Raw genomic sequence first — 25,416 nt, forward strand, 5'->3', positions numbered from 1 at the left:
AAATTGATCTATTAAGTCTCAGGATTCCGCCATTTTGATCATCTAGGGTTCCATATTCAGAAAAAAAAATGGAACCTCTGTTCTACACTTCCATCTATCTATACTTATCTCCATCCATATCGTCTCCTCCTCTAGCTCCTCTTGGGGGTTGACATTTCCTGTAACCCTCACCCGCCTGACCCTCATGCCACGGGTCATCTATTATCCTGAGTGCCAGATACCTGACTTATATGAAGATACTCAAAAAATTTCCGGAGTAACAGCATAAATGCTGACACCCACTCATTGAAAGCAGAAGGGGAAAAAAAAAAAATTTTTTTTCAAATTTAAAAAAGCATACTTAACTGCATGTTAAAAATTGTTTCAACTTATAACATGATTGATTTATTGATTACGAATCGATTCCACTTTTTTCCGTGCTATATAAATCATTTTTACATATTTATTTTTAAATTCATATGAAAAACCGCATATTACTAGTTGTTTGCCTAAAATACAGAAGAACGCGTTGTTAAACATTATCCTGAGATACCTCTGTACAAGAAATATATATTTTCATAAACTTAGTTTTTGCTTCAAAATGCAAGATACCTTTATGGCTTCCCTTTTAATTTCAAAAAATGGTACCCAAAATTACTTTGAAATATATAAATGGGACACCCGTGTCCCATTTATATATTTCTTTTCTGGCGCTCTTATTTCAAGCTAAAATATATTTTGGTATTTTTTTAATTATGAAAATATGTTTAATTATTAAAATTAAATTTGCACTAAAATATAAAATCTAAGAAATATAGTTTAAAAATTTTTCTTTTCATATTGTCAATAATTTTTTCAGTATTTAATTTTGTAATTAAATATTGACAATAATTAATTTTGTCAATAATTTTGTAAATTAAAAAACTTCATTAATGAATCACTGTTTCTATTAGATCTAAATAGCTGCAAATTTTGAAAATTATTGTTTATAAGTTAGCCTTGTTTGGAAGATTTTATCTATACATAGGGAAACCGGTGATGCTATATTTCATACCCAAAAGTTATTAAACTACTGAAGATAATATTTTTCACTTATTTTGACCCAGATTAATACAAAACAATGAAAAATATGTTTAATAAAAATTCTGCGGTCGAAGAATATTTTATTAAGGGAAGGGAATATTTTCTAAGCTTATTATTTTTATTTTTTAATGAAACTTAATCTCATAATCCATTTCTCATAATTACATTTCTTTAAAAAATGACAATTAAATGAAAATATCGAATAAGATATTTTAAATAAATATCTCCTTTTAATGTTTATTCATTTTTCGTTATTTAAGAGAGCTTTATGTTTAACCATGAATAAAAAGAATACATGAAGTGGAAGAATACATTCTCCCGATTATTCAGACCATTTTTTTATACATAGTTATTATAAATCTTTTCTTTATTTGCATTTGTATTCTTTTTTGTTCCGTTTATTCTTTGACAACCCCAATTTCGAACATTTCTTCGTACTATTAAACGCTACTGTAATCTTACCGATAATATTGTCACTTGCTGATGCACACAGTATATTCCATACTATTTATTTTCCCGATAAATTAAAAATTCCACCTGTACATATTTTCTCAGTACTCACAAATTTGTCTTAATAAGAAATCCCTGTCCTCTCGCCAAACGGTGACAAATTCCTCTAATTTATCACCGTTCATCGCGTCTCCTTTACAAAGCTGAGAAATGCTCCGTGTTTAATTTAGACTTGAGCAAATGATGAAATTCAAGTTAAAATGAAAATGACAAGGCATGACGTAACATATAAATGAATTACGTCCAGCTGTCATTCACTTAACACCCACTTCCCAAATTAGGTCTCAAAGGACATTCAACGACCGCCACTTAATTGCAATTAACCGCCCCTTGATTGGAAGGCCCTTGAGTGCGAGGACGTTGTTAAGAATTCTTGCTTACAACTCTCTAAGCTGCTTTTGTCTCTCAACAAGGGATTTCATTATTATTAAGGGAATTCCGATTTCTATTTGTGAAGACAGTGCGATCAATTGTATAACTATGCATTGTTGTGTATTCATAGGCATATTGTTTATTTTCTTGAATATAGATAACAGTAATCGTGCGTTACTTTGTAATCAATTATTCGTTACAAAGATTGTGACATAAATATGTCTTTTTTTGAAATTTCTCACAAATTATCGCAATTTGAAACAAGTGTTATTGAACATTTTGTTAAAATAGTGGAGAAAAAAATTAAAAAGGATTATTCTTTGTTGTGTAGTTCACCATTTATTCGCGAATTGTTTATTTTTAATGAATAACCAAGTTCTGTAACCAATCATTCAATACTAAGACTATGAATTTAAAATATGTATAATTTCAAAATCACTTTGTTACCTCGTAATTAGCGGCGTAATTAAAAAAAGATGATTCATTCGTAGATGATTATTTATTGATGGATCGTTTCTTTTCTTAAGCATTAATAACTAAACTGAAATCATGCTTTACTTGTAACCAATCATTCATGCGAATTAAAAAATATGTATATTTTTTAATTTAATTTATAAGTTTCCATCCATATTAAAGTAATTTAAATAAAAATATTAAAAATATACTAAATGTTTGTAATCTAGATAATGTGCAGTGGTTAGATGTTGGTTGCGGTCAAGTCTTGCCAGAACTGCTGGAGTTAATTAAAAGAATGTTTAGTTAGTGATCTAGGGAAAAGGAGGGGGAAGAAATGGCTTTGTTATGTTTTTACAATATATAAAAAATAGTTTTTTTTAATGTTTCTCGTTTTTTAAGAATCTAAAGACAATTATTTACAAAATTGTGATTACATTAATTATCGACAAAACAAGCCGTGAACCACTAAAATCTGATTAATAGCTTTCTTTTGTCGAAAAGAATCGTGTCTTTTTCATGCTACCAGAAAGTTAGAAATCAGAGGTCGTGAAAAAATTTGTGTTCATTGTTCTCTCTCCATAAGACCAAAATAACTTTTCTTACTTTTATGAACTATTCAAACTATCTCTCTCCATAAGACAAAAATAACTTTTCTTATTTTTATGAATTATTCAAACTATCTCTCTCCATAAGACAAAAATTGCTTTTCTTACTTTTATGAATTATTCAGACTATCTCTCTCCATAAGACAAAAATAACTTTTCTTACTTTTATGAATTATTCAAACTATCTCTCTCCATAAGACAAAAATAGCTTTTCTTAATTTTATGAATTATTCAAACTATCTCTCTCCATAAGACAAAAATAGCTTTTCTTACTTTTATGAATTATTCAAACTATCTCTCTCCATAAGACAAAATTAACTTTTTTTTACTTTTATGAATTATTCAAACTATCTCTCTCCATAAGACAAAAATAACTTTTCTTACTTTTATGAATTATTCAAACTATCTCTCTCCATAAGACAAAAATAATTTTTTTTTACTTTTATGAATTATTCAAACTATCTCTTTCCATAAGACAAAAATAGCTTTTTTTTACTTTTATGAATTATCCAAAATATCTCACCATAAGACAAAAGTAACTTATTTCCTACTTTTATGAATTATTCGAACTAACTCTGTCCTTAAGACAAAAATAACTTTTCTTACTTTTATGAATTATTCAACCTATCTTTTATAGATGCCTATATTTAGTGAGTAAGGAACAACTACATACAAAGCATGCAAGAAATTAGTATATGAGACCATATTTTAAAACATAAATCGCTTTTTTCATACTATTTATTTTATGTATAATAAGAAAATTAAAATGCAAAATCAAATACCTCACCGATTGCCCAATAATTAAATTTAAAAACAATAACCAAGCATATTAGTTATAAAAGTAAGAATATATTTTTTTATTTGTTTTAATTTCAACAGCAGACAAATAAAAATTTAAGGGAATTCATTAATGTTAACGGTAGATATATTTAATTAAAATTTCCTTTTTGCCATACAAGTTAAATCTCACGATTTTCAACTGAAAATTCGTTCATGCTTAATTTTTTTCATTAAATAATTTATTTTTTTCCTTGCTTTACTTAACAATTTAAAATATTATTTGTACTTTTTTATTTATTTAACTTCTAAACTAAAATAGTACTTCAAAAAAAGAAAGAAACCTCTGATAATTAAAATAGTTTAAACATTTCAATACCAACTATATTAAAAAGATTATTAGAAATATCTTCTTTTGAAGCTCTTTGATGTAAAAAGCGTTCTGTTTTTGTTCGAAAAAGAATTAGATCTGAAATAAAATCATTATGAGGCACTGTAGTTACGCGCCTTTAAGGGATGTTATATCTTTCGGTTTTGTCTTGGAACAAAATGTTGCGTTATTGCATTAATTATTCTTTCTAAAGAAATTTTTTATCTCTTATTCTTGAATTTTTTATGATTTTGTCCGCGGGCATGTTTATTCTTGTAGTTTCTTGTCATTTCATTAACGGATGGCATTTTTCCCTATCTGTTTATCAAGAGGAACAAAAACAATTGCCTAAAATGTTGTAATTTTTTACAATCTCTACACTTTTAATGTCTGAGATATTTTTTTCATTTAAATGCAAATTTTCTCGTTTTTTTTTCTTCCCCTTTGACTGTGAGGAAATTACCATGCCATAAAAACTTCCCCTAAGATTGAAAATACTTTTTAATTTCCCTTCCTTTTTCGAGGAGGGAAAAATGAGAAATATGGTCACGCAAATTCCCTAAATTTCAATAAATAAAATGAGTTTTATATATAGTTATATTTCTTTTCTATTTTAAATGTTATGTGTTAAAGTGCGGTAAGAAAAATTTTTTTATATATATATTTTAGAAGGGCACAAAATATTTCAAATCGAAAAAAAAAATTTATTTTTATTATACCTAACGCATAATTCGTTTTTTAAAATCGTATTTTTTATGTTGCTTTGTAAAGCAAGGTAAAGTAAATTATTAAAATACCATTTAAATATTTCTCTCCATATTACTATTTCTTTGAAGTATTTAAAGTTAAAATCTAGAAATTTTTTATTAAAATTAAATGACGAATATATTTACCCGACTATCTTGAAATAAATATGCGAAAGCAAATTTAAAAATGCTGTTTAAAGTGTTATTTTTATAATAAATGTTAAATAGTTTTATTTATATGGTAATAGAAATTAAGTTTTTGATATTTATGTTTTTTTGCGAACTTAAGCTTTTTTTTAAGAACTTAAAATTAATTTTTGAAAACTTGTTACCTAATTTATTGGGGGTTTTTTTCGTTTATTTTTTAACTTTTATTGCAATTTATAATTACATTAGTTCAAAGTACAATTAAGTAATAAAAATTAAATATTTAATTGCTCATTAAGATGAAATTCAAAATTTCTGGTTCCTTATCATGCTTTGTTTTTTTTCCTTCCTGATTTTGATCATAAAGAAACTTAGTATAGAACACTTTGTGAGCGTTATATTTTCCCATTGAAATTTAGCTCTAAAAAAAAAAGAAAGATAACTGTTTATTCTACGAAATAGCCCGGAAATGGAAAGTAAACACTATATTTCGTAAGTTATTTGAGAATGACTTTTTTTTTTAGGAAAAGAAAAACTAACATTTGTGCGAATTTAGCCGTTTATAAAAAAGAAAAATACATATCTAAAAACTAAAGCGTCTATTTTCAATCATTTTTTCTTTTGTTGTTGTTTTAACTTTTTAGACACATTGAAACATTTTAAAGCGTTTTTATTTTACATTTTAGAGAGTTTTTATTTTCTTAATTTTTGTAGATTGTATTTCGTTTATTATTATCGTCTGCAAAAATATGATTTAGGATTTGAAAATCATTTTTAATCTTTTCCTGCTTTAATAGTCTATTATCTAAATTCAATCTAAATACGATAGTAAAAATTCACCTATGAATAAGAGCATCTAAATTGTTCACTTTTTCAAAACAAGTTGATTTTAAGAGAGAGCACAGGGAATTCCTTAATATCGCTTTCTAGTAATAACGTTACTAGAATCCTTATTAAATATGAAGTAAAAAAAATATACCTTTTAGCAGTTGTAAATATTATTTACGTGAGAAAAATACAAAAAGGTAAGAGGGGTACGCCTTTTGTTTTCCAGCGGTGCCATCTATGAGCAATAATTCGACATCTGACACACATATACGTCACATGCCCGTTTAGTAGGGAGAACACATTCATGCACCATCCATCCCTTCGCAGATCGTAATTTTTGACCTGAACCAAAGCACGATCAATCTCCGATCCAGTACCCTCAGAGTTGTTGATTTGTTATAAGAACATTGAGGACATTGTGACCCGACAGATTTACCATGCTCCAGTTACCATTTTGTACACAGGAAGTCTTCGACCGGAGGGGACCGAATTCACGACCCTTTGGACATGGGCCCAACACCCTACCGACAAGGCTATCCGGGTCCTCACTAAAATGGTCATATATTAAATTAAAACCTGTAAATATTAACTGCTACTGAAAATACATAGAATTTTCTACGTTTTATGGAATAAAAATTTATAAAAATTCCAATTTATAATAATTTAGATGGTTTTCAGCCACACTGTAAAATACTAACGGATACAGAGATATATTTTTAACAATTTTTCAACACATTATATTAAAGTTATGTAGTTTTTAATTTAAAAACTATCCTATAAGAAAAATTGCCGAACTAAGGAAAACTATTAAAGTTAATGAATATTACTGTATAAAACAAAGATTTCATTAATCTTTTAATGCCATTCAAATCTAACTCCCACTAAATCCGTCATATATTAAACTAAAGCTTCAACATTTCAATTCTTACTGAAATTACAATGAATTTTTTGCGTTTTATGGAATAAAAAAATTTATGAAATTTTAAAATTATAGTTTTAATGGTATTAAACCACACTGTGAAAAACTAACAGATATATAGAAAGATATGTTTTTCAACTTTAATAAGGAAAATTTAACACATTAGACAAAGGTTATATATTTTTTAACATGAAAAAAGCTTTCCTATAAAATAAAAAAACACCAAACTAAGGAAAACTATAAAAGTTAATAAATATTACCGTATAAAACAAAGATTACATTATTCTTTAACACCATCTAAATCTAAATTTCCATCAAGTCTAACATTAAATTATACCACGCAATCTTTTTTACAGCCTTTCCAAGCTGAGAAAGTACCTCGAAATCGAAACATTTCAGGTACTTTTTTCTCTTTTCAAACGCAGCAGCTGCTACTTTTCGTAGCTTCCTTTAGCATGGTTTTGGCAGAGATATAAAAATAAAAAAAAACGCCAAGTAAAAGAGAACGCCAATGATAAAACGCGTTTAACGTTTTCTTTATTCTGAACTGTGCCGATATTTCTTATTACTTAACTCCAGAAATGAAAGCAAAGGAAGTTTTACTACGGCAAGTAAAAAAACGTAAATAGATAGATTTTTATCAGGAAACTGAGGGATGTTAAAAAAAAAAAAAAAAAATAGAGAGAGAGAGACGATGATAAAAAATAATTTTTTTTACGAAAATTCCTGATCGAAACCTTAGTCACGCAGGCAAGAATGGAGTTACGGGCATGGATATATCAAGAAGACAAGATTTAAGCAAACTCCAACATCGAAAATAACTTAGTTTGCAAGATATGGCAACGAAACAAGTATGGGTAGAAGTGTTATCGAATGTTCTAGAATCTTAAATAAAGTATTCCTGTTTTGTAATATACTTGTAGCTGTTGAATGAATTAACTTCATTAAGTTATGATAAGTGGATAAAAATTGCATTATCAAAACGTGTTGAGTTATCGTTTAATTATTCAAATAGTTAGGGAAAATGAGAGCATTAAGCCTAAAATTAAATTAAATCGAAAATGATGGTAGTGGGCTGTTTGGGCAAAAGAAGACATGTTTTTCGCCGCATATTTTCTACGCGCCTTCACAGCTCTGTAATAAATACTGTATTGATAAACAGTAAAACAAATATTTCTTAAATGCAAGTATTTTTAAGATAGATAAAATTGTTTATTATTATTATTTTGTAATAAGAGTTCATAGATTGCATGTTGCTCGCTAAATTTATCTTTCTAAAATTCTATTTTCATGTTTAGATTAAAACCGTATTTGAAGGGTTCTAATACTTCTAAAACTTTCAATGAACAATAAATTACTTTTATAAGAAAAATGTTAAAGTTTTCTTAAAAAAGTGATGCATAGTTTTGATTTTAATAATTTAAACTAAAAGGAAAATAATGTAGAAACAAAATTTATCTCAATTATACTTACTAAGTCAAATTAAAAGCTAAATTGAATTTGAATTTCATTTAGTTTTGACATTACTAATTCGAAATATAAACGAAAATATTATAAAATCAAAAATATTTAAATGTAGTTTTTATTTAGATTGAATAAGTTTAAGTTTTTATAATTATAATTTAAACTACAAACGAAAAGAGTGTAAAAACAATTTATCTTATTTAAACATATTTAGATGATGAAATTTTTATTTCAAATGAATTGAATCATATTTAGTTTTGCTGTATAAACAGTTTAAACTATAAATGAAAATAATGTGAGAATTAATTGTAAAACTTAATTCGGTGAAATTTAAACACAGTTAGTTTTGGCATTAATAATTTGAATTATAAACGAAAATAATGTAAAAACAAAATAATTTAAGGAACTCAAATTTAGAAGAAGTTAAATTACATTTAGTTTTAATTGTTAATAATTTGAACTGTGAACGTAAATAATGTTACAAAAAAATATTTTAATGGAATTAATTTGTTGATGGAATTAAATTACATTTAGTCTTGATTTTGATAATTTTAACTATAAACGAAAATAGTGTAGAAACAAAATTTATCTCATTAAAAGTTAGATATATTTAGATGATGAAATTCTTATTTCAAATATTAGTTGGTTTATATAAATAGTTTGTTATATAAATTCTTCATATTTAATTTTCTTACATGAAAATAGTTTAAACTATAAAGGAAAATAGTGTAAAAACTAATTGCATTGCATTCGAACATATTGAGAGTCACGTTTAAAGATAGAAATATTCTTATTTAGATTGAGTATCTGTGCAGTGTATATCATAAGCCTGCCATTATTCAATACAGTTATTTAAAATCACGCTTGCTGGAATAAACATAGCAAGAGATTATAAGATAAAGCAAAGAAATCAACAATTTCTTATTATTTAACATGTCCCGCTTTTTTCGCAAGACTTATTTTTGATAGAAAAATATTTTTCTCTTCAGTCAAATAGCAAAGAACTTTACAACAAAAAATGAAGGGAAAAAAATAATGATAAATTTCAGAATCCAGATCGTATATAACAATCTGCGTTCAGAGAAAAGCAAAACAATCTCACAGCTCGCTAAGAAATAATACAGAAATCAAAACTAAAACTAAAATAATAAATTCAATCGGGCTGAAATAAGCAAGCGGGCAGAAATTGGGAACATGCTACTTTTTTTAAAACCGAAACTAAATATGGTGTTGCCACCGGAATTTAGAAATTTTGGGAACCGAAACCAAAACTAAATTAGGTGTTGCCACCGGAAGTTAGAAAAAGTAGTTTAAGGAACTCAATTTTAGAAGAAATTGAGTTATATTTAGTTTTAATTGTTAATAATTTAAACTGTGGACGTAAATAATGTTTAAAAAAATTTTAATGGAATTTGTATATTGATGGAATTAAATTACATTTAGTTTTGATAATTTAAACTATAAATGAATATAGTGTAGAAACAAAATTTATCTCAATTAAAAATAGATATATTTAGATGATAAAATTCTTATTTCAAATATTAGTTTGTTTATATAAATAGTTTGTTATATAAATTCTTCATATTTAGTTTTCTTCCATGAAAGTAGTTTAAACTATAAAGGAAAATAGTGTAAAAACTAATTGTATTGCATTCGAACATATTGAGAGTCGCATTTAAAGATAGAAATATTCTTATTTAGATTGAGTATCTGTGCAGCGTATTTCATAAGCCTGCCATTATTCAATACAGTTATTTAAAATCACGCTTGCAGGAATTAACATATCAAGAGATTATAAGATAAAACAAAGAAATCAACAATTTCTTATTATTTAACATGTCCCGCTTTTTTCGCAAGACTTATTTTTGATGGAAAAAAATTTTTTTAATCATGTAAACCGTTCAAACAGACCAAGAAAAATATTTTTCTCTTCAATCAAATAGCAAAGAACTTTACAACAAAAAATGAAAGGAAAAAAATAATGATAAATTTCAGAATCCAGATCGTGTATAACAATCTGCGTTCAGAGAAAAGCAAAACAATCTCACAGCTCTTTACTAAACCGAGAATAAGAAAGTATGGAAAAAATGAAAATCAGAGATAGAATTGCCTATCGCACCTTATTATATTTACAGTTTATATAGATCTTGCATGGAAGAATGAATTGTGAAATTTAACTCGCGTCTAAAATATTCTTCTGTGATTTGGAATAAATTATTTATCTGTTAGAGTAAAGAATAAGGGAAAGGGCAAAAGAAAAAAAAGGCATGGAGTAAATTGCTTTGACACAGCATGCGTTGAATATTATTTTGTCTGAAAATCTTCTGGGACTGCAATTTAAAGAAATTTCTTTTCAAGAAACGTTTATGATTGAAAAGAAAAGTTCTTTCTTCTTTTGAAAGTTAATCTAAAATGGAACTTTTTGGATTTAAATATGAATATAAAACGCAAATATTAAAATGAAACTGCGTCTGAACACAAACAATTCCAAAAACATTTCACATATTACCTATTCGAAGTTTATCCTTAAAATATAGTTAGTATTTTTTTTCTCAAAATTGTTAAAATATTTACAGAGATCTTTACATTAAAAGTTTTTAAAAATAATTACTTTAACCAAATTTTAAAACTAGTTTATTGCAAGGTATTTGGTAAAGACAACCTTTGATGTATAGAATCGTTATCAAAAATAAATTCAAAAAACTAAGCTCGCTAAAAGTCATAAACTAATATTTAATCTTGGAAAAAACACAAAAAGAACATCAAACTCTAACCAATCACTAATGAGGAATATCGTACTGAAAATATCAAAAACAGTTTAATTGTCTGATAAGAATTAAAGGTATATTTAATAACCGCCTTTCAAATGCTTTTTTTTATTTGGCAATCAAACAGATTAATTTGTTTCCTTAAGGTGGTCATTATCAAATTCGCTGTATACAGAAATGTTACAAGAGCTGCGGTTACAAATTATTAAACGAGTTATATTTACTGAGTTTCTAAAAAAAAGGTCTTTTTACAGAAAGTAGTTTCATTAACAAAATCATATTCTTACCATAGGTTGAAATATGTTGAACATTCTGTGAGCAGACTGTTAATGTGAAAAAGATAGTCTGTCAAAAAAAATTATAATAAGTCCTATAAAAATTCAAAATGGAACATTATTTACCGCACATTTTAATTTATATAAACAAATTTTCTGTGTTGTTATTGCTATGGCAGTGTTCACTTGAAATTCCCGCAAAAGAACTATATATCTATAGCATGACCTTAATAATGATTGGTGAAATTTTAATTACTTTTTTTTCCTATCTGACCCCTGTGTGTAGGCTCAGTTATAAATATAAAGTTTAATTAGTCCTGGAATTCACGGTTTCGAATCCACACTTAATATCTGGAAGATTTCCGTAACGATAACTGCGCCAAAATAATTGGGCAATTGCTTCAGAGGCTAAAAAATAACAAAAAGGGTGTTCCATCAAGTAAATAATTCGTAGCCACCCCCAGTAATCCAATAAAAATGTACCAATGTTTAAAAAATAACCTTCTGTAATCAGAGTCTTGCAAGGTTTAGGACAGAATGTATTAATTCCTGGCAAAAACCCTTTTACTCAAATTATGTCACAATTTAAAAATAAAAAAAAATTGCGAAAAATAAAAGGTTAATTTTTGAATAAGAAACAAAATGAAGGAAAGATCTTGTTTCATTAAAAAAGTTTATAATTATTTTAAATATTGCATTATTTATCCTTATGCAAAAAACATTATTTGTCAGTATTGAAAGCATATTTATTCATATTTAAAGGATAAGATTTCCAATGAATTGTGGAATCAAATATTTATTAATATATGTAATTATTAAGTGTACAGTGGTTACTCATATAGAATTTTACCTTTTACCAGTGTTCAAGGTTTTGGACACTATAAGACAGTTTAGGACAGTTTCAGTCAGTTTAGGACAGTGAAACCCACGTGTTCTGTCCCAAACTAGTTTAGGACGTCCAGAACCCCAGCCCTCTCTGTAATGTTTAAAAATTACCCTTCTGTTCTTAACCCTTTGAAGGTTAAATTTTAATTACGTTAATTTTTAACGTTAATTTGCCATGCGTTTTTTGCTTAACTTACAAAAATAGGGAGCTCTAAGCTCTACAATTAATAATCAATTTCATGCAATTTAAGATTGAAAATTGTATCAGTTAAATATACATAATATGTGTAAGCATAGGAACAATAAGGGCATAACGTCAAACTAACACAGGAAAGGGATTATTTAGTGCAATAATTTATTAAAACTGAAACTTTAGTTGCATTTTCTAAACATTATTTTCTAAGTTATTCGCAGAGAAAATCTAGATGGAAAATCAAATTACCGAAATTGCGTGGCAGAAGTTTCCTTTACGTTTGAAGTTTGTGATTTAGAACAATTTTCGCATTCCAATAGTCAGTCGTGACTGAATATTAAAACGATACGGGGGTTGATGACAGCTCTCGGAGATATTCCATTACCCGATGGAATAGAGTGAAATTTACCCGGGCAAAACTTTTGCCAGGAAAGTGAATCGAGAATGTGCCGGATGAAATAATTTCCCTTCTGAACATTGCGAGGTAATAAAGTAAAAGAGGGGTGTTATTTTGGTGAGTAAAGTGTTTCACGCAAAAGCGTAACGAAAATTTCTCTAACTGTAATAAATTTGAAGAAGGATAAATAATATTTGATTAAAATTTAAATTTATGTATTTCAATTAATTCATTATGTTAATTAAATACCAGTGTTAATTTTCTAATGATTTTTTTTTTTTTTTTTTAATGTTTGACATTTTCTACCTTTTATTATTCTTATAATATTCTTATAATTATTCTTATAATACTTATCTACCTTATAAGAATTAATTATTTTATTAAATAGATTTCATTTACGGAAGTAATAAAATAAAACAAAATTATTAAAATATTTGCTACAGGAATTGACTGTCCGGACGTAGCAGTAAAGTTTTCCTTTAAGAGCTTCTTAATTAAAGAATTTAGCTTTTTGTGAAATAAACACAAGCCACAATTTTAAACAACTTTAAAAGTCTTTTCTTTTTTTTATGAGTTTAGTTTATAAAGGTTTTTAGAAATCGAAATCATCAGCAAAAGTACATAAATTTTAACACATTGAATTTGCTGGATTCTATTTTTTACCAAAACCTTTGAAGTTTAATGTCTTTCTTACCTTTCTTTTCAATAAATCTATTCAAATAAAATACTTCAAATAAATCTACTTTTTCCCCAAAAGAATGTACGAAATCAACAACACTGACCCTATAGTACACTTATCAAAAAGTGGCCACCATTTTTTATCACTCTGGTAGGGCTACTATTCGTAATTACTATTCTAGAGCTCTAACTAATGAGGAAGTTGAGTCAAAGAACATAAAAACATCTTTGATTGATAAAGAAAACAGAGGAATTGAACGGCGGTGAATAAAACACCTTCAATTTTTTTTCAAGCAATCAAACTGGTTTTGGTATTTTCAGTTCCATCTTCATCATTAGTGTTTCGTTAGATTTTTTGTTTTTCTCCTTGGTTAAATATTAATTTGTGAACCCTGGAATTTAATTTTGATTACGATTTTAGGGATTATTTTCTTCCGTTAAATCAAGGTTTATCACATAGAATCGAGTAGTGTGTATAATATGTGTCATTTGCAATAAAAAACTAGAATCGATGAAGTAAATCAACATTTCCGTGTTTTATTAAGTTCTTTATTATATATAAAATTATGATTTTATTTAATTTTATTGATATATTATTTTGGGCTATCCATCATGGTAAACATCACAGCCCAAAATTACCGTTACTGAACAAAAGATCTGGCGTAGCTCTTTCTGTATGAAATGCAGAAGTCGCAAAGTAACTTTAACAATAATAATGGCCGCCATGAATATGTTCTAAAATCTAAATCCTTTTCCTCCCTTAATTCCCCTTTCAATTCGAATTCGAAATTTTGAGACTTTCATTTCGCACCAATATTATCTTTTACTTCCCCACATTCCCTGAATAAATATTTACATTGGCGTTAGGCCACATACATATATCGTTTGAATCTTGATCCTTAAGAAGATGAACACTTCCAACATAATGCTAAATCATACGCCCTAAGCAAAATTATAGATGCAATTCCTCATTGCCGCCAACCTCTTTTTTTTCTCCCTAAAAAAATTTGTTAGTCCCTCTCACAGGGAAAATATCCGAGAATCTCATGTTTAAAACATAACCAGATCGTGCTTTTCCCCAATCAAAAGTCCCTGAAGAAATCCCAATCTCCATTCTGCACCTGTTTGTGGATTCTTTTACCATTACTTTTTTGTTAAAACGCAAAGATAAGAGAAAAAGATGTATTTCCTATCTTATTTTTTTCCTTCTTACACTACTCGAAAAGTTTAAAGATTGGCAATAAAAAGCAAAGGCAAAATCGTGCCTGTGCTTTTAAATCGAGCAATACTATTCCTTTTTTTCTTCCTTTCTTAGATGTTAAAAAGTAAAAAAATAAAGAGAATGCTTTCGCCAGATTTGCATTTTTTTATTCTATAGTATGTTTTACCTCTGTATTCACGTGTGTAATTTTCAATACCGCCCCTCCTGTTTTTCCATTACTCGCTATGCAAATAAACAACCTAAATTCATTTCTCTGGTACTAACAGAATAAAAAACATACTTTGAAACGGAATAGTGCGCTTTTTTTTCTTTTAAAAGCATATACTTTTCTTTTTGCTATACTATACCAGCAGTACTATCCGTTGCATGTATTTTGCTGCTCACGATTCGCTATTTTATTTTTTTATGCAAAATAAGCAAAAAAGAAAGAAAACTTCTATTGTGTTTTTGTTTCCCTAGCTATTGATTTAGAAAGTTCTGCCAAGGTAATTTTTTTATTTTTGTTTTAAATCTCATGAGAAATTTTTCATTGCATAATTGTTTTATCCATTGGTTTGTTCTAAACGGATTTTTAAAAAAATATATTTATTTCCTGATAGATTCTGTAAAGGAAAAAAGAAATTAAACACTTAAATGTTTTTAAATTTGTTTTTTGAAACATTTCGATTTATTTATCGTTAGATTTTGAATAGATTAATGTTTATTTATTTATTTTCTTTAATTTTGTTTTAATCTAAATCACGTCAAACAATTTAATACCTAATTCATCTGGAGATGAATTGAAAAAAAAAAGAAAAGAAATTAAATGTTTAGAGAACGCCGTTCTATTTGTTGAACGTAATAAATAATTAAAATTTATTTAAATAACGAAATTAAACCATTTATATGTTAAAATAAGTCTCATATTTAGATTATTCCTTTTATTTGATAATCAGATATAATTTTCTTTGAAAAAGGGGCGAGTCTTTTGCGGATCTACAATTTTCCGCTTTTTCGTTAGTTCTTTGAAAAGAAAGAAAAGAATTATTTTGATATTTTAAAGTGAAGCCACAGAAATAGATTTACTTTCAATTTGGTACTTATGTACCATTCTTTTTATAACGTTTATTATTTGTTTTATTTTGTAATTTATTTCTATATTTAATTCTGAAGAATAAATTTTTTATTTATGGTTGCTTACCTCTTTTTTAATGTATATCGCTACTTACGTAAAAATCTTGCTTACTCTACTAAATATTCCTTTTTTTTCTGTTCTTTGCTGTTTTCACTTTTGTTAAAATTTAAATTTAAGTTAAAAGTATGCAACATGCAAACATTTATATACTTTTATAATTCATGAATGATTTAAATGCGATTACGTACTCAGTTCATCTTTGTGTCCATTTTTATTTATTTTTTAGATGTCGGAATCTAATTTAATTGAATAATTTAAAGGAATTTTGTATTTTTAAAGCAATAAATTTTCATGCTCATTATTATCTTGTAGAATTAAAAAAAAATTATTAACAATTATTTCTTATTAACTTCCATTAGGTTAACTGAAAATATTAATAATATAGAAATATATTCGATGTGTTCCTAAGTGGTCTGAATGAATTTAAACGTAATTTTAAGAGATTGAAACAAAAACAAATCTTAAAACGTATGTGACTTAAACCTTGTACACATTTTTTTAACTTCACGCAAGCTTTATTTTCTTCATGCAATAAAGTGTTTTTTATTATTATTATTATTATGATTACTTTCCATCCACGTTTTGTCAAAAATTATCAAGCTACTGCAGAACTTTCAATATTTAAACCTTCTTAAAAAATTGAAACCAACTTCATGAAATCTGAAGCAGAAGAAAAGTTTAAATTTTTCTAGCTTATGAAATTTCTTTTCTGTCAAGGCTAGGACTAATTTTTAATTTGTCTGCAGGTTTGATAACAACTTCTGTCTCCCGAAGATTAGATCGAGAAGTTCAGGCTGAACATCCCTTAGAAGTAAGTGGCGCCATCTTCTTTAAATCGTTAAAACTAATTTTGATGAAACTATATTTAATCTGAATTTGAACATTTTTAACTGCTACGTTTCGCAATCAGTTTTTAATATTAAATCAAATTTTTGGAAACGTTAGTATTTCTCTTTACTTATATTTAAAGTTTTATTAAATACTACATATGTTTGTCATTCTTTTAGTTTATAACTAAAAATCACATTTTTATACTTAATTTTGCTGCTGAAATTTCATAAAGTTATGTTTAATCAAGTACTTTCGAATATGAATTGTGCTGTGGATATTTCTGCAGTAGAATCTACAAATTGTGTACATTGTATTAAAGATTTCTGGGCAATTCATAATATTTTAATATCAGCATGAATTGTCTTTTAATTTAATGACAGCTGTCAAATCTGCACCCCAAATTTAGATTAGAAACATTTGGCTCTCAGCCAACATGGAAACTACTCAATCTGATTTATATGTATTATTATGTCTGTGTATTCTATAGAATAGTCTTGGAATAGATTTTGGAATGAGAATTCCCATTCCTCTTTCTGTAATGTGAATTACGCCCAATCATTTAAATAATAGACATGATTGGGTCCTTTCTAATCAATTACTAAGCTCAACTGAATATCTTAAATGAGCCTTATAGATTATTTGTTTATAGATGATTTCATTTTAAATGACAACTATTTCATGTAAATTAATTGTTTTTGTTTAATTAAGTTAAAGACACATATACTTAATATAAAAGTATTTTATTTTGAATAAATGTAGTTTACTCTATACACTAGAAAATGAAGAATTCTAAACTGTTTATTTAATAGATAATAATTTTATTTTTCTTCTATTTTAATCATATGCTTTAATTATTTTCATTTACTTCAAGTTTTTTCAAATATTTTATTTATTTATTTTAGTTTATTCAGTTATTTTGAATATTATATTATTTTTTTTAAAAATATTATATAATTTGAAACAAATTTTTGTGAAAATGTTTAAAGAAATATAGTTTCAGCAAAAAAAAAACTATTTTTATTAGGTAAGTTCAATTGACCTATCTTAACTGGGTATTATAAATAATTTATTTGTTGATGGAAGATATGTTTTAGAAATCATAATTTTTGTATAAACACACTGTTTTATTTGAGTAAAAAGTGAAGGTTTATGTGAGGAAAAAACTATATTTTCCATATTATATGCATAACTCTGGATGCTCCCAAACGGGGGCACAGTTAAGCTTTGATATTATATGCATAATATATCTATATTGTTTATTTATTTTTTAGCATTTAAATTTTTTTAAGTGTAATTTTATTTTATATTAACTAAAAAAAGTAAATTTTTTTTTTTTGTATAAGCATGTAAACAAACCAAGCACTTATCTTATTTCCCTTTAAGTGTCATGCCCTTTGATGCATCCTCTTTGCCTTTTTGTAATAATAGGCCCCCATACCTTAAAGACGTTGCCTTTTTATTCATATTCCATTTTTAAAAAAAGAATTTGCTGTTTAAATAACAATTACACACTGGTAAAATTATCTCTCTTTGTAGGTTTAATTCTGATCACCATTACAAATATTTATTTTGATAGTATTATTCTACACTGGTTAAATTTTTATAAGCTCCTCTTTTTTTGGAGGGGGGAAGGTGTATATTAATGAATTTTTAATACCTTTACCAGTTAAAATACTTTTTTTTTATTAAAAAAGCAAATTCACTTTAGAATGTTCATTTAGTTGTAATTTTTAGTTTAGAAAAAAGCTTATAAATTGTTTATCATTTAATAATTTTTTAGTTTACTTTTTTTTTATTTTTTTTTTTTAAGTAAAATTTGGGCACAGTGATTGTCTTTTAGGGTTTACACATCTGATAAATTTTTGCAATGTTATGTGAGTACCCTTTCAAAACTGTGAGGAAGCACCTTTCCCTTTTTTATTCCTAGAGAAAACTCTGCATATTATTCACTAAAAAGTAGGTATTATTTCAAATTAGAGAAGGACTTTTGAGAAATAGCCTTAAGTAACATTTTCCGCTCTTCTATAATTAATAATGTAAATGCATAAATGACTATGAGAGCTAAATTTATCATGTATTAATTTGTTTCAGATAAAAATTGAAGATGGTGGAAATCCTTCTTTGTCCTCATTAACCCGGGTTTTAGTCACTGTCATTGATGAGAATGATAATGATCCTAAGTTTCCTTTTTCACCATATCTTTGTTCAGTTCTGGAATTGCTGGAAGCAGACCCAAGTGTTATATTATGTCAGGTACTTTCTTTTTAATTTATTTGTTGTTTCTTTTAAATTAAGTATATGTCATTCTTGAGATTCGTGAATTTTTTTTTCCTTCTCTGATTATGGATGAAACTACTATAATGAATGGTATCTAGTTAGCATATCTGTAGTTTTTTATTATTTTCATGTGTTTGTGTATTTTGCAGACAATTGGCAATACAATAATAATTTACCTGCTAACTTGAGATCAAAAACAAGTTGGATCAATGTGGGTGAAAGGCACAAGCTTTGTGTGAGGGGTGCACACTTTTTAATTTTAGAAAACTGTTTGTCTATTTTAATTTTTACATACATTTATATATAAATATACATGCATATGTGATGTGTCTGCACCTACAATTATTAAACACCAATTCACTACTATATACGGCATGTTGACTCAATTCTATCTTGGGATACCTTTTGATATATGAAGGTTGATATTGTCAGTAACATACTCTCCCCACACTGGCGACCTTCGGGCGTGATCTGAATACGCCTACTTCGATGGGTGAACCACATTGAACAGTTGGTTTGCTGTTCACAACTTTGATATTGTCCTCACGCTGTTGCTTCTGAGTCTCAATCATACACACGCACAACCAAGCCTGCACACAGTCGACTGCTAATAGCAACACAGGAGCTTACACTCACACAACCATGATCTTATAACAGCTCTCTAGTCTTCTCTCAAAACAGCTGGTAATAATTATTCGCCAACAAACTAGTGATAATTATTTGCCAAATTCTATCGCAGATATAATTCTGGTAGGGGAATACTGTGGTGTGTCTACCACTAGAATTATGAAATACCAATTCGCTAGTATATATAAATGTTAACTCAACTCTATCTTGGGGTACCTTTTGAAAGTTGACATTATCGGTAACATACTTTTCCCACACATATAAAAAATAAATATGCTTATATACATAAAAAACTTTAAATAACAATCAGTTTTCTAAAAACAAAACATGTGCTCCCTTCAGCTATGCCCATGGTAAAAGGAATACTTTTTTTGCCTATACCGTTTGCATAGTTGACATCAATGTGTGCAATTAAGTTAGTCTAATTTATTTTAAATCATTACCTTCTGAATGAGTTTCATGTTTATTTACTCTTAGAGTTTGTATGTCTCATTGTGAAATATCTTAGCAAAAGACAAAAAATATTAACTTGTAAAATAAAATTAAACTTATTAATGATATGGATAGAAACACAAAAATGGATGATTGACCGTGTAAAGCTAAGCACAGGTGGCGCTGGGGTTTTAAATTTATCATAATACTTCCGGGTTACTATTTCCGATTGATTTTTACACCAAAACTTGAAAAAGGGCACCGTCAAATATTATTATACTTGTAGTGTTTACACTATAACAGGTTTTTAAATTTCAACAAAATAAACAACATAAGAATTTAGTAGACTCCGCAAGCATACTAAGCCCTGCAAGATGCAACCCAAAAGATAACTAACGGTGATATTTTATACAAATATAGCCAAATGAGGGATAACACTCAAAACATGGCCAACCTTACACTTTATTTATGCTGTGATATTAATTTTCTTAAATTTGTTTTAGGCTCACAATCAGTTAGAATTTATAAATTACTGGAAATTCTTATGAATAGTAAAATTACTCGCAAATTTATATTTTATTTATATCTGTGTTTTTTGTTAGATTGCTGCTTCAGATGCTGATGTTGATGCTAATGGAGAAGTTAGTTATTCTTTTGTTCCTGGGAAAGGATCAGATTTATTTACAGTTGATCCTAAAACTGGTGCAATTTTCGCCAAGCAAAAGCTGATTGCTGGAGAAGCTTATGATTTTTTAGTAAGTAGTATGGAGCATTGAATTCTTTTGCTGTTGTACTCACTTTTCTGTTTAAAATGTTTCAAACCAAAATTTCCAAATATTTTAAATAAATAATTGTAATTATTCTTCTTTCTTTTGCCTCGCAAATATATTTGCAAAAAGTACATTTTTTTTTCAATTACATATTTTTATACTTATTGTAAATTTATTAATTTTCAAGTCCATTACTTTATTATTTTTCATACATTTTTAAGTCATTATTTGATGTTTTATACTGATCCACATTCATTCTTTTCTCGTATCAATTGCTCGCAATAAACTGTCCCATGAGAAATGATTGATTGAGATTCTACTGTACAATAAGTCATACTTATGTCGTGTACTATGAGAGACTATAAAAAATTGAAACTTGCAATAATATTGAAAACAATTTTGTTTTGAATGTTTGTTTTTTAAGTACTAACATGAATTTTAATCCTAAGCATATATTTGGATTCTATGAGGAGGGATTTATAGATGTAAATTGGATTCTCAAAAGCAGTAGTAAACACGATTCTTTTTTCCATATCAGTATTGAGAGGTGTATTTACAAATGGTTATATTTGAGCAGTAGCTACGTTGTTTCTAAATCATGGGTCATTTTCACATGTTTTTAAATGAATTTAGCAAAATACTTTTTTTATGAGAAAAGAGTTTTAACTCAGTATATAATCAAGCACTTGTACAAGACTGCCATTGGCAACCAAAAAGTTAACTATTTTGATGATAAGGCTACCACGGCTACTTATTTTTACCAATTCGCTACTAAAAAAATCAGTTCAAGATTTTATTTCCCCTATGACAGGTAAAAATTAGTTCCTTTTTGCTGCTTCTGTTATCCATATTTATCCTTTCTTATGTATATTGTGAGTATTTTTTTATTTTTTTTAATATTAAGACAATTTCTACTGATTATTGAAACAAGCAGTGAGTTATCCTTATGCTAAAATAATTAAATGTAACTATTTTATTATAAATTTTTAGTTTTCGGCAGAATATTGTGTTGCATTTTTGAATTATTGCATTTCCTTTTGAGCTTGTGTAAAAGTGTTTACCAAAATAATGTCTGCTGCACTTGATTCTATTTGTATTTAAAAAAATTCTTTTTTAAGGTACAAGCGACTGACAAAGGTGAACCACCTAGATCATCTACAAATCGTGTTCGAGTGGATGTATTTCCTCGTCCTCCAAAATCATCTAACCCTCCTATTTGTAAAGAGGTTAATGTTCATGAAACTGTTACAGAAAATGAAGATGTCAATCAGGTTATTGCTTATTTACAAGCTGAAGATCCTGATGGTGATAAATTATGGTATTCCATCGTAGGTGAGTTTTGAAGCTCCCAGGTGAAGTAGTGTTACCTGTTAAACCATAAAAAACATATTTTATAAATTAAGATTCAAGTAAAATTGAAATAAGAGAAAGTTGATTCTATTTTAAATAAACTCTACTTTATCAATTGTAAATTACGATATTCGAATGCATTAAAAGGGTTTTAATTATCATGATAATAAGCATCTGTATTATCATGATAATTACTCTTTCTCTTTAACAGATAACTAAAGGTTAATGCTGTTATTTTATTTTTGTAGATGGAAATACTGATGATGCATTTATTATTCAGCCTCATGAAGGCTCAGTGTCAGTTGCTAGACATTTGAATTGGGAGAAAAAGTCTGAATACAAATTAAATGTTAGTGTTACTGATGGTGTTAATGTTGTTTATCAGCAGGTAAATATATCATTTTTTACAAGGTTTACTATTATCTATTATGTTAAAGCTATGTTCAATTTTTCATGATGCATAAAGCTGTAAAATAAACCCATTTTATGCCCTTGTGCTTAAAACATAGTTAAAAAGTTTGAAATGTTGCTTCTTTGCAAGCTAAACCTCTTGCTCTAAAAATAGCATACACTTTTGTGGTAGAGATCTTAATTTTCTTTTTTTATATGTAGATATTTATTTTGTTTTATGACATTTTGCTTTAAAAAATCTTTTTAATTTTCTATGAAAAAATTACGAGTGTTTGGAATGCTATTTTTCAAGCTTTCATTCTGAATGCTTTAAAAAAAAAATTTGTGCACATTATTGTGTTTAAAATCAGAATTTTTCTTTATTTAAAAAAAAAAAGTTGTGATGTTTGTTGATGATTTATTTTTTTCCATGTTTATTATTCTAGAAAATTGTATATTTAAATAAGCTAGCTTAAAGATAAATATTTTTAAATGCATTGTACATAACTCTGTTACAATGAAAGCGGTGTTATACTGAATTCCCTAATATTATTCATAATCTTTTCAAATTTCATGTGTATCAAAGTTGTAACTAAATGAATAAATATTTTATCAAAAACGTTTTTCCTTTTAAACCTCTTGAAAAAAGTAGTGTAAATTATTATTAACCTATGGGTTCATTGGAGAAAGCACTCTCTTCCTAAACAAGTTGGAGACTTAAAGCGTAATAATGGGTGAATGATTTGTGTGTCTTACTGCATTGATCGGAAAGCTGATGTAAAATATCTATAAGCCGAAACATTTCATTGCAGGGTTGCCACTGCACAACGAGAATAGAGAAAATCTGGAAAATACATGGACTTTAAAAATTTACCTAAAATAACAGAGAAAGTGCTGAAAATTTCGATTTTTTCTTTATGAACAAGGAATTCTGTTTTGTATTTCTTTTAAAAAATGATTTAAGTTTTTCTTTTTTTTAAAATTTGTAATATTTTTTCTTAATAAAATTTTATTGTTCACTAGCTTGCCATTAAAGTAATTGATGTGAATGATCATCGTCCTTTGTTTGAAAGGGAGTCTTACAGAGTAGACATCAGTGAAAACGAACCTGTTGGGAGGGTTATTCTACAACTTAAAGCATCTGATGCAGATGAACGTGATAAGAACCTCATCTATTCAATATATAACAGGTGGAAATAAGTAACTATTGATAAACCTTTTCTAACAAAACTATAATTCATCCCAACTAACCACTTCTGTCTGCCTTCTCGTTAATATTATTTACAATACCATTAAAAAAATTGTTTTTAAGCTGCAATTAACAAATTCTTAAATAAAGTTTTATTTGAAAATAAAGAATTTTTTAGTTTAAAAAAATTTAATCAATTGTGTACTAACGTTATTTTTTAATTCGATTGGAAAATTACTTTTTAAGTTTTAGTAAACAAATTTTTAAATAAAAATTTTTATTCGAAAATAATGAGTTTGAATAAAAATATGCAAACAATTGTCCATTACTGGATTATCAAGTCTAACGTTCTTTTCTTATAATTAGTTACATAAAAATCAATGTTTTATCCTATATATAACTTATACTATTTGAAGTAGGAGTTATACGGGATAAAAATGGCAGCACTGAAAATTTCTACTGTATTAAAGAATTATATATTAAAAGTAGTTATTTATTTACAAGGAATATCTGTTTTCATTTTGTCTTTTAAAACGCCCTCCTTTTTTTGTATTATTCATAGTATTAATTTCTGCCACAAATATTAATTTTCTTCAGTATTTGGATTTAAAACCATTTGTCCCTAATAATATGTTTTTTTTCCCCCTAGTGTTAATCCTCAAAGTCATCTGTTCAAAATTGATTCTTTTTCTGGAAAGCTGTCAATATCAGGTTCACTTGATCATGAATCAATTAAAATGCACATGCTTACAGTCATGGTCAGAGATAATGACTCAAAGCGAAGTTTTGCTCGTGTAACCATTAATGTGCATGATGAAAATGACCATCATCCTGAATTTTCTGCCCAATCATTTGAAAGTCAAGTGTACGAAACAGCATCTCTTGGAACTTCTGTTATCCGCATACTAGCTGTTGATAAAGATAAAGGAGAAAATGCTCAATTGCAATTTAGCATTGCATCAGGTAATTTTCATAAAGTCTTAAACTCTTTCCTGCTTCTTTTTTTTTTTTTTTTTTTTTTTTTTTTTTTTTGGTAACTTGCTTGGTTTTTACCTCATTTTTTCCTCCATAAGCTAATTTTTTTATAATCTTTTGACTCTATATATTGTACTTTATGATGAAAATGTCTTTATTCTTCTACTAGTGGTTATGTACTAGGTAGTACAATGAATTTTTACTACCTAGTTCGCGACCACTGGAATAATAAACTAATTCCATTTTTGAAATTGTTGCAAGGTTAAAAAATTTACTAAAAGCTATTTAGTGAAATATTTTCTATTATTCATATTCAATACTGTGAATTGCTGTTTTTATTTTAAAATATAAATTTTTTAATTTACCTTTTTAATCACTTGCGATTTAAAATTGATTTGAATATTCTTCTTTTTTGTTTTTTATTTAGTTTTTTACACAATTAATAATCTTTTATCAGCATTTTTTTTCCTTCTAAAAGATATGAATTCTTTTATTCTTCATTTGAAATATATATCAATAATATATGTAGTTTTATTTGGTGTTTTTTATTCTCTTCCTATGTCAAAGCAATGCACATTTTTGTATCAATTAATATGTTTTTGTTTTAGAGTATATTTTTTTATTAAAAGTATCATAGCATTCTTCCTAATTTTTTAAGCTTTATGTTTATGTTTATCTTAAACACTCTATATTTCAAATTAATTTGGTTTTTTTTTTTTTTAGCTTT

At 27.1% G+C, this 25,416-nt stretch overlaps 1 protein-coding gene across 6 annotated transcripts in view; it reads left to right on the forward strand.

The window, feature by feature from the left end:
- Positions 1-25,416, forward strand: part of LOC107446303 (fat-like cadherin-related tumor suppressor homolog) — a 456,785-nt gene that overhangs the window by 384,785 nt on the left and 46,584 nt on the right. For all 6 annotated transcript variants that reach the window (XM_087157390.1, XM_087157391.1, XM_087157389.1 and 3 more), the window contains 7 exons: positions 16,595-16,659; positions 18,771-18,932; positions 20,618-20,770; positions 21,904-22,117; positions 22,384-22,523; positions 23,549-23,715; positions 24,364-24,677. In XM_087157390.1, coding sequence (XP_087013516.1) covers positions 16,595-16,659; positions 18,771-18,932; positions 20,618-20,770; positions 21,904-22,117; positions 22,384-22,523; positions 23,549-23,715; positions 24,364-24,677 — 1,215 coding nt within the window. The remainder of the gene's footprint in view (positions 1-16,594; positions 16,660-18,770; positions 18,933-20,617; positions 20,771-21,903; positions 22,118-22,383; positions 22,524-23,548; positions 23,716-24,363; positions 24,678-25,416) is intronic.

This window comes from Parasteatoda tepidariorum, chromosome 2 (genome assembly GCF_982258835.1).
Source record: "Parasteatoda tepidariorum strain Cologne lab strain chromosome 2, Ptep-v5.0, whole genome shotgun sequence".
Classification (NCBI taxonomy): domain Eukaryota; kingdom Metazoa; phylum Arthropoda; class Arachnida; order Araneae; family Theridiidae; genus Parasteatoda; species Parasteatoda tepidariorum.